The sequence below is a fragment of the Pyrus communis genome, chromosome 11 (genome assembly GCF_041283825.1).
Source record: "Pyrus communis isolate YQ-2024b chromosome 11, ASM4128382v1, whole genome shotgun sequence".
Lineage (NCBI taxonomy): Eukaryota > Viridiplantae > Streptophyta > Magnoliopsida > Rosales > Rosaceae > Pyrus > Pyrus communis.
The window spans coordinates 430,175-440,573 of NC_142575.1; the positions used below are offsets into that span (position 1 = coordinate 430,175).

The following is a 10,399-nucleotide window of genomic DNA, read 5'->3' on the forward strand; positions in this document are numbered from 1 at the left end:
AATGCAACCATTTACCAAACTGAGAGATGATCCACATTATCCAATAGACAACATTGACATTAGCATGACACTCTTTGTATAGTGTACAAACTCATGCTCTACAGTGTTTAGTTTACATGCATTCGGATCACGTATGTTTCATAATTACATTACCCCGCGCGGTGTTTATTGTTGTATTAAGCTAAACGCACGGTGAGCGAAGATTAACCAGATCACCGGAAAGCATGGTTGTAGTCATGAAAGTGAAACTGTTTGTAGATAAAGTAAGCCAACCATTTTGAAGCTGCAAATGATAGTATAGCTGCTGCAACGAGCGTAGTTCTTGCAGCCACTGATATGGCAGCCTGCTTGGTTGCAGCAACAATTCCCACTAAAGCAAAAGCGGCAAACTGCAATACAACTTCGAGCACTTTCAGACCTTTGTATCCGGCACTGCAACTGCTGCAGTTTACCACATGGGACCAGTACCTGAAAGGTGGTGCAAACACCCGTCGATGATGATTCAACAATAAGAGGACTTTTAAGTTTTAACACTCTCCAACTTAGTTCTTATGGCTATGACACAACCTGGCAAGGCAAATACTTGCATTTCAACTAATAAACCCAAATTTTTCAAATGTGTGCTGGAAATTTCTGTATCTTTTGCTGGCCTGAACATTCGAAGAACAAACTGAGAGATGCTTGAAGGTGTGTTATAACAGATCTGGTTTGTAAAAGTTGCAGGAACACCAAATTTTAGTATATTTTCAAGACCGCTATGATCTACTTTGATGCCATCAGAATTTCCCATATAAACTGTTCTAATTTTCTGAAACTAAGTATCAATTTGTTGTTTGAATCCTGCTTCATAACTATGTGAAAGTTACCTGTCCAGCAACTGTTCTCTAGGAGGAGTGGGGGGAAGAGCCCCACTGAACTTGCCTCTCCAATCTACCTGACCGCCAGCGTACTTGTTTAACCATTTTCTGAAACCAACCACAAGGGCATCTGATTTTGTTGGCACAAAACATGCTTTTTGCCACTGGGCTGGGCCAGCTTCCATTATCTTACGTTCCTGTACGAAGAACTCAAGACTCAGGCAAGAATAAGTGCGATAAGAGATTCACCAAAGACTCTTATTCCGTGGTCATGCAGCTGCACACTTGAACTCAATAGAATGTTTTTCTTATTGTTCAGAAGAAAAGCCTCAACCAAAAAAGTAAAGTCTTACATATTCAGCAATTGAAAGGCAAGATAATTTCTAAACCTACTATCAAAAGTTAAAAGTCACCTCAACATGAAGAAGATATAAATCGGAGTCCAGAATCAGATTTTGTCCAATATGAAACATCCACCGCGGAACAATCTTATCAATCCAAATGCCGAAGTTTCTTGGGAAGGTCCATATCAACCTGCTATTACCCGGACTAACTGGGATACAAATAAAAATTAGAAGTCCCCGCTGGGCTGATGACACCTACACAAATCACCATACACATAAAGAGATGTACAAAAGGATAAAAAGATAAAGGATTTGAACAAAAACAGAATGTTCTACCTTTTTGGTTTCACCTGATGATGCAGCCCCATTACCCTGCTCAAGCGGATCAAGTGGAAAAACATAGAACACACATGGTGGCAAAAATTTACTCCGACCCCATTCCTGCTTTGCAATGAAACCATTTATGTCTAACTTCTCAACACTCAAATCCATTGGTCTACCCCCTTCTCTATCAGCTTTCTCTGTAAAGAAACGAACTGTAAATCATCCATCTGATGAGAGGCCTCAAAGGCTACAAGGGAGAAATCAAAAGGAAACTGTATCCAGCAAATAATAGGGAGGCGCATAAAGTAACAAATAAAAAATTAACTTCATTATTATAAACCAAGTTATTGAATATTTCAAACAAATCCCGAAATTGGAAACTACCTGTTATCCAATAAAAACCAAAAATTCCTAATAATAAACCAAAATGATGAGGATTACTAAGCTGACACGCCGGAGTTGGCACCCTAAAGAACTCCCTGGCACTTTATCCCTTAAAAGGATCAAACTACACAAAGTGAAATCAACTTCTTGAAAGTGATGCATAAACTAGTGTTTGCCTTTGGGTTGTCTCGTTTGCATTATTCCATAATGTGCATATGGAACATGAGCAGGGTCCATAAGATTTTCAATCAAGACCTCGTACCTGGAATTGCAATAAAGATATTAAGCAAAGTTATTAAGAGGAAAAGCTGAAAAATGAAAATTCAATATTTCAGATCCATACACCTAAAAGTTCTTGGACATGAAAGATGAAATAAGACCTGGATGCGGCTTCACAAGGTTTCTTATAAAGGAGCATTATGCCTCAGTAGAAAAATAGTTTCATATCAGAACTGGTATAAAAAAAAAGTATCTTTACATACCCATAAGGAATCTCTCTGTTTCCCATTGGACCACTATACGATGGATCATCTAGTTCGGGTATGTAGGGAGGTTTTTTCTCTGCAAGAACATCTTTGTATTGAGGATCGGAATTTGGCCAAAACCACACAATGCCATTCTGCACGGTTGTTGGATAAGCGGCTACACATGCTTTCTTATTCGTGTGAATCTGCAAGTTGAAAGTGTCATCCCTATCATCTTATTTAAACTACTAACCATGCACAGCATATAGTTTATTGGCATAGAACCACTTCTGCAAGAACAACAAGAGAAGAGTTTCAATTCAAACTTGGAATACTATTACTATAAATAATGTTTAAAGTTCACTAAAATTGGTCCCTGTAGTTTCAATTGACGTGATTTAATCCCTATAGTTTAGGAAGGCCACAGTTCGTGTCTAGGATTGGATGACAACTCACTAGATTCTATGAATGCTGAAATAAGAAATGAACCCCAACTTCCAACTTTTGTCATAGTCGAGGAATTAGATGGATTAATCACGAAGGAAATTATCCCTTCCCGTTCTAGGCACCATGAGTGGTGTAATTGTTGCAATTGAAGGCCACTAACTTTAATTGTGTCCTTTTTTCGACATAATTAGTATACAATCATCATATATAAAGGAAAAATTAGACTTTTTGGAGGTGTTTCACGCGCTAATTCTGCTGAAAATCTAATATAATTAAGCCATCCTCCTCCTCCTTGAACTGCAACAATTAGTACACTACAACACAAAGACGTCAAATCACAACAACTGAAACTACAGGAATCAAAGTGGAAAATTCGCCGAAACTACAGTGACCAAAATCATACTTTTTATGCAAATCTATGGTACTGTTTGACATCTCTAGCAGTCTATCTAATTAACTTGTACGAAGGTTTACCATAATAACTAGTTGTACCTATATCTATATCATACTTGCATGAAGGTAGTCAAGGATTATTTACCGGAGGGCCATCAGTTGGTGCTTGAGGGATGAACTTGCAGTCGCCGGAGCCATTAAAACACCAACCGTGATAGACGCACTGCAACCTGCCCCACTGATCAATCCTCCCTTCCGACAACGGCGCCAACCTGTGCGGACAAGCATCATCGAACACCTTCCAAGCACTCTCGTTCCGGTCCCACCACACCACCACGTCTATCCCCAAAACCTTCTTTCCATGCGGGACCCTCTTATCGAGATCACAAACCGGCATCAACGGATACCATTGGGCGTACCAGTCGAATTTCTCCTCCTGGGTCGGGTTTCGGAGTGATGGGTCGGGTGGGTTTGCAGGCTCGGTCGAAACAGAGGATTGTACGGCGGTGAAAGTCTTGAACGCTGATGATGCGGTTCTTTGAAACGGTGAAAAAGATGAAGCGGGGCGTGGGTTAAATCCTGAGATAGTAAGTTTTTTGGGTTGGGATTTGTCAAATTTGGTGGGAAATTGCAGTGAGGGAAGAGATGAAATTCTCAGAGCTTCCATGGCTGGTGCCACGTATGGAGCTCAGCAAGGTAAGAACTTGGAGGCTCAAAAGTGCAAAGCTTTGAACTTGGCATGCAGTAAAAAGAAACTTGAGGTTCTGATTTGGGATGAGAATTTTGTCGACTGAAGTGGATAACATGACAAGTAGTTCAAGGCTTTAACTGGTCATAATGTTTTAGTTTGCTATCCAATGCATGCCCAACCGCATAAAGTTTTGCGTGTGCGTTTTCCGTTTTTCCGAAAATAATTGACTCCGCGTAACAAATGGACAAATTACAATTTGATATGTACGTAAATATTTGATTTTGTAATTTTAACAGATTATTACGTGTAATTTCAACACATGATAATGTGTTACTTGTTCGAAATATCGTAAGTTGACAGAGTGTACGTGAGTTCTTGGTGAGAATGGTTTGTACAAACATTGGAGTTAAGCAATGGGCTTTATTCAGAGTAAAAATAGAAGACAAAATGTTCTACCGTAGTGGTGCGAAAAAATAATGTTCATGCATTTTGATAAGAGTTCGATCTCGACCGATTTCCATCCCTTTAACATTTAACGATTTAATCCATTAACGCTATCATTGTAAAAAATAAAAACCTCTAAGATCTAAATGAGTTTTGAACAAGAACATTAACACATTTCATGATTAGTGTCAAACACAACTAGTCAAGAAAAAAATGAATAATTTGTATTAAAAGGGCGTCAAACCCACCAAAATTATAGGATTTGTCGTCTCCTTTTGTACAAGATGAACTAATGAAAAATAAATTTATACATGATTTGCGTAGGAAAAGACTGATAAAGAATTGCTTAGTCATCTTTTCTATTCACAAAAGAATAAATAAATATATGAATCTACATTTTTCAGTCATGAGACATTAGCAATGGCGGTTGCTGTACTTCCTGTAGATAGTTGGGATGACTGAGTTCTAGAAAGGTTAATGCTTTTTAAAGAACGCTTCACTCTTTCAAGTGCTGGGGAGCTTATGCGTGCTTCCATCTCCCCGCCACGTTGTGCCGGTGTCAACACCCTTGGACTCAGCGCGCTGGTGGTCCGAGGAGAGAAGTATGACCTCGAACGGGCAGCACTTCTTGGAGACAAGTTCACATGCTCCAAAGCTCGGAACTGGAGCTCCGAGGGATAGTCCCTCACACAACCAATGCGAGGTCCAGCTCCCGTTGTCCATTTGCATGACAACTGCCTTCCCAGTTGGAATGATTTCATTCCTTTGTGTGAGTTAATCCTTTTGAGAATTGATTCTTGAGGAATGGCTTCTCCCTTGGTCTCATCATTGTTTTCGTCAAACAAGTTCTTCTTTGAAACCATGTAATCCTGTTCTGATGGGAGAGTTTCATCCACCGTTTCAATACCATCAACTGGAGTTTCTACTGGAATACCGCTGCAACTTGAACCAGCGGGTTGAGTTGCGCTCTCTACCTTCTCCGAATACCTTTCCCTGTTTGGTATTGCAAGATTAGACAATTTTCTGCTAACACAGCGGAGACGACTTGACATATGAGATTCGATTGCAGCAGCTTGTCCTATTGAATCAGTCTCCTCCGGAATCAATTCTTCGTCAATGGTCTCTTCAGCCTTTAAATCACATACATTTGGGATCAAGTCCTCTTCAGATGAGTTGCATCTAATATGAGCACTGCTTCTTTTCTTGCTAAGTGAACTCTCCTCTTCCTCATCAACTGGACTTAACTGAAAATACAGAAAAGCGAGCTTTTTAGGATAAATATTCCGATAGTTTTCTCTTGAAACCTATTAAATCAGAACATAAATTTTTATTTTTCTTAATTTATACCTTAACATCTTTGAGATCCACATTGTTCTCTTCAAGGAACGAGACAAAGTCTCTGAAATTTTCTTCTGTAGGCCGATAGTGACCACTGTGAGGCCAAACTGCCTGTAGAAATTCACAATAAATCAACGTTACAAACAATCAAAATATCTAAACAATGGTATGTATGCAAAGAGAAGGAAGATTTTATGAGTAGTATGTATTCTAGCCATACCTTAAGGATGCCGTTTTCAACAACTAATCTCCCGGCAGCAGATGTGGCTCCTCCAGCCAAAAAACTTGAATGTTGAAACGTCCCCTTCTTTTTCTTGCCAACGTATAAGGATCTAGAAGCACTAAGAACGAAAATCCATTTGGTATCATCGGATTCTCCGGTTGTATGGAGAAGCTCCCCTGATTGTTTGTAGAAGAATTTTCCATCCTCCACAACAACTTCATAGGCCATTCTTTCCATCTACATTGAGCAGAACAAAAATCAGTAAACAAAATGGGAGAAGAAACAGATTAAAGGATTATCAATAAGGATTAAGGACATAAAGCTCACCGGTCCAAGGTACTTGATACACTGCTGTTGCAGTTTCGATCGAGGGCATTTTTCAACAAGATTTACTTCCTTCCCTTCACCTATGTCTAGCCAGTAGAAGAACGGTTCTCTACTCTGACAGTGAAGCCATTCAACGTAGTAAAAGTGCAGGTTATGTCCATACCGATGCCTTGGATCAATCTGTTGTTAATCAATAACAAAGAATCGAGATCAGTAATGGCTCGAGTCATAACAGATAGAAGAAGAACAAAATTGACAGTCGAATGCAATCAACTTACCGCCTCAAGCCAATGCTGCAAAGCAAGCTTTTGTGCCTTTTCATTCTTTGATAGACCTTTCCCAACCTGCAGTGACAAAGAAATACTTAGTTTTTCTGAAAAGATTATGAGAAACTCGAAGTGTAAGAATACAATCTGTTCAAATTTTACCTTGGCGGCTCTGGTCCTTGCTCTAGACCAACGCGACATGGCAGTTTCATTTTTCTCAATTTCAAAGAATGATATAGAACTCCGCTTGAGCTCAGCAAAATCTAATAGCTTCCACCTATATTATTTCAAAGAATTTAAACATTAATAAGATAAAAGCACATTAATTTTTTTTAATAAAACAGAAAGATTAGAGCATGGTGATAAAATGCATACCAGCTCTGTTCAACAAGAACTGCACAATCTGCTAACTTTCGTCTGGTTCGAAAACTTTTGTATACTTTCTGCAATTTAATTGCGGCCATGTGTTTGGGGCTGGCGGGATCCAAAAGTTGCAAGGGCCGGATCATCACCAGAGGACTATCTGACCTTGGGGAGGGAACGTTCATTTCTTTGCTGAGAGGGCTGACTGACGCAACGGTCATGCTCTTTTCTAACGAAGGAACCTTGAGCAACATCATTTTCTCCAAGTCTCTGCCTTTAAAGCTAACAGAAGTTTCAAGTGTCATCCTTCCGGAACCCAAGGATTTCATTATTGTGGGTTCTGCATCACCACCATTGAAACTAACTGATCTGGCCGGAGTTTTATCTTCATTGTCTCCAAAGCATATGGACTTCACAATTATCGAATCCAACCCACTTTCCAAATCACTGTGCTGCGAAAATGGGCAAGAAAAGGAAATTCCCATTCGGTTTTAGCAACCCAGACAATTCAAACTCCTGAGAGAACAAAAAGAACGAGCTTTAGTTTCATATCAGTTGACCCATTATACAGCATAAAAGCATGAATGAACGTAAATCGAGCTGTTGTCGGTGTAAGAATGCAGTTAAATTATCCCAACATGAACAAGAACCCATCAGACAAACCCACCATGAGATCAGATCCACAAAAACTACAAGAATATTAAGTATACAACAGAAAAGGTCACAAAATCAATGAAAAAAACAAGCACATCGCCATGAAATCAAGAGCAAACCCAGAAAACCCATTTCATCAAAACAGCATAAAAATCCTAACTTTCCTCCAAGAAAGAGACTTTTACCATTTTTAACTCCTTTTTACTGACCAAACAGCAAACAAACTGAGAAGTAGAAAAAGAAGAGCAAAAAGGGAAATTATGTATAGAATTAAAAGCGGGGCATTGTTACCTTAAAAGGAGGATTTTGCGAGCCAACGAAGGAGCAGAAACAGATTTTTGTGTAAAAATAGAAGTGAATGCTTGGAATTTGAATGGTGAGTGAGAGGGTTTGATTGGTTTGGTTTGAGAGGGTTCGTTTGGATTAAAAAGGAGTTAGTTTCTCTCTTTCTTCCTTGCTTACAAAGCTCTTGTGCTTTTCAAACTCTACCTTCCATTGATGCATGATATATAGGGGGGGAAGAGAGAGAGAGAGAGAGAGAGAGAGAGAGAGAGAGAGAGAGAGTTTACACAGAGGAGAGAGGGAGTGTCCATTTTCCAACCACGTGATCATGGGGGGTTTACTGGGAAAAGAACCGAATTTTGAAAGCATTTTCATTTTCTTCTAAAACCTTTTTTGTTCTACCCAAAACCTTTAATTTATGTCTTTGTTTGTTTGTTGTTTTGGTTTTTAGACTTTATATTCTTGTGATAAAACATTAAACAATTTAGTATCTCTATTTTCTCTTCCTTCTTCCCTCTTTCTAAGAAATTGTAAGAATTCATATACAAATAATAATTTTGATACTTGACCATGTAGGCAAATATTGTATGTGCCCCAAACTCCATACAAATGACAAAATAAAACAACATATTACTCGTTCTAAATCGACTAAAATGAAGGTCACGAAGAAGTTACATATACATAAACAAATAAAACAGTATCACGTCAATTAGAATAAAAAAAAGTCTAAAAATTGTTTCGATTAATATCTACTATTTTATTTTTTTCATGTTAGTTGAACTAACGTTACTTTAAGTTTTTGATTTCATAACCACATCAAGTGGTCCAGTGGCAAGGGCGCGGACTGCGACTACCCAATAGACAAAAAAACTGTGGGGGTTCCGGGTTCGATATTCTAAGCTGGTGAGTTTGCTTGACTGTGGCCACGGGTAGGGTTAAATTCATCATAGCCTCTCTGGATCCGAAAGGGGTGGATAACAGTGACTTGTCACCTGTTATCCTCTTTTTTCAAGGAAATATGAGTCTTTGACTTCATCCTAACTTAAACAAGCCCTATATACGCGTAACACAATTTTCCGACATATATAGTTGTTTTTGTACAAATTAAGTATTAATTATATTTAAGAAAGATTACTTGTAGACTTGTAGTCATAGTGATGTTTCGATCTTAAATATTGAACAATTGGTTAAGTTAATCAAGCAACACGGTGCAATCTTTTCTTGCACTCTTCCATTATAATTAAGTAATTAGTTATAAGAACTATATATTATATATAACCTAATTTTCATGGAAACTAACACATAATTTATTGTTTATATACAATATATCAGTCTGTTTCACTTGAAATCATAGTTAGTTTACAAAGTGGGAATGATTTTCACATATAGTCGACAGCACTTATGTCATTATATAGAACCGTCGTACCTCCAAGTAATATGGGTAACGTTGCTTAACTCTCAAGCTTTTAATTGGTGGCATTTGTTAATACGTGCTTTAATATGGTGAATTTTTTCGTTGTATATTAGCGTGTGTTAATTAATGTGTTTCTAAATAACATCGCTCTCTATCTAATCATACATAAATTGTGATGGTGATTAATCAGAGGGAGCTAGCTAAGTGGCATTTAATTAGTTGGTTTGATGGATGATGTGTAGTGTTTTGGATGGATATGATGAGTTGTTAGACTATATTAATTTGCATTGTTGTGTTAATCATATTGGTCTCTATTGAATTTGTTCTATATATATGTATACATATTTATTCGAAAGTGAAAGCTCAAAGTCTTTGAAAGTTCCATGCATTCGCTTCTTAAGTTAGAGCTATATATGTCCCACAAGTTGACTTGAATATACCAAAATGCAAAAGGGGTTTGATGGTTTAATAACAACAAAAACTCCCTTCAAAAGTCTAAAGCTTGTGTTTTGTTTAATATCCACATATACAAGAAGCAGTCAAGCTTATGCAATATATGGATCTTTAATTATTACAAATACATATATATTATCTGTCCAAGGATAAAAAAAACTAAACATAGATAGGCTGTCTGTGTGAAAAATACATAGATGATATATGTACGATATTATATGTATTTTGCATGTATTTTGGTACGATACATTTCTATATAATTTATGCCAACCTACTTTATACCCCACTAATAATCAATGTGAGATACATATAAATGTGTGCTCTTTGTGTTGTATTTACTTTTTTTTTTTTTTTTTGAACAAACGATATTATTTATAATAAGGAGAGGGGGTAGGATGTTGCATTTACTATTTTAAAAAAGATTAACAAGGATATACGTGTTTGTGTATATGTATACACCATAATGTTCAAGCATTAGCTAGTTAATTATTAATAAATAATTAGTATAACACTAATCACTCTTTGTGTCTTGAACGATATATATACAATGGTTCGAGCCGTAATCTTGTATTGAAACCTGTGCTTTCCAAATCAAAGTCATTTCTTTTAGGATAGTATTATCCACACACTCATTTTATTCCACATACCGTTATTGATTTTTTGCTATTAATCTTCTTTAACTCATTTGATCTGACGGCCGAAAATTGAGAGATATGTGTGAGACGTAAAAA

General features: G+C 37.5%; 2 protein-coding genes across 2 annotated transcripts; both read right to left on the bottom strand.

Annotated features, from left to right (window-relative positions):
- Positions 1-10: 10 nt before the first annotated feature.
- Positions 11-4,062, bottom strand: LOC137741526 (protochlorophyllide-dependent translocon component 52, chloroplastic). The gene is made up of 7 exons (XM_068481228.2): positions 3,359-4,062; positions 2,392-2,579; positions 2,086-2,171; positions 1,538-1,722; positions 1,271-1,456; positions 867-1,054; positions 11-468 (listed from the first exon to the last, which is right to left on the bottom strand). Exons 1-7 carry the CDS (start codon positions 3,878-3,880, stop codon positions 213-215), a joined length of 1,611 nt encoding a protein of 536 aa, XP_068337329.1. The 5' UTR covers positions 3,881-4,062; the 3' UTR covers positions 11-212.
- Positions 4,063-4,550: 488 nt separating this feature from the next.
- Positions 4,551-7,999, bottom strand: LOC137741524 (IQ domain-containing protein IQM2). Its single transcript, XM_068481226.2, has 8 exons — positions 7,811-7,999; positions 6,878-7,381; positions 6,665-6,779; positions 6,515-6,580; positions 6,237-6,416; positions 5,907-6,146; positions 5,696-5,797; positions 4,551-5,592 (listed from the first exon to the last, which is right to left on the bottom strand). Exons 2-8 carry the CDS (start codon positions 7,348-7,350, stop codon positions 4,753-4,755), a joined length of 2,016 nt encoding a protein of 671 aa, XP_068337327.1. The 5' UTR covers positions 7,351-7,381; positions 7,811-7,999; the 3' UTR covers positions 4,551-4,752.
- Positions 8,000-10,399: the final 2,400 nt, after the last annotated feature.

Coding starts and splice junctions, on each gene's coding strand:
- LOC137741526 (XM_068481228.2), bottom strand. CDS start 3,880: ATGGAAGCTCTGAGAATTTCATCTCTTCCCTCACTGCAATTTCCCACC. Junction 1,723..2,085: donor GCAAACGAGACAACCCAAAG/GCAAACACTAGT, acceptor GTTTCTTTACAG/AGAAAGCTGATAGAGAAGGG. Junction 469..866: donor AGAGAACAGTTGCTGGACAG/GTAACTTTCACA, acceptor ACCACCTTTCAG/GTACTGGTCCCATGTGGTAA.
- LOC137741524 (XM_068481226.2), bottom strand. CDS start 7,350: ATGGGAATTTCCTTTTCTTGCCCATTTTCGCAGCACAGTGATTTGGAA. Junction 6,780..6,877: donor GTTCTTGTTGAACAGAGCTG/GTATGCATTTTA, acceptor GAAATAATATAG/GTGGAAGCTATTAGATTTTG. Junction 6,581..6,664: donor CAAGGACCAGAGCCGCCAAG/GTAAAATTTGAA, acceptor TTGTCACTGCAG/GTTGGGAAAGGTCTATCAAA.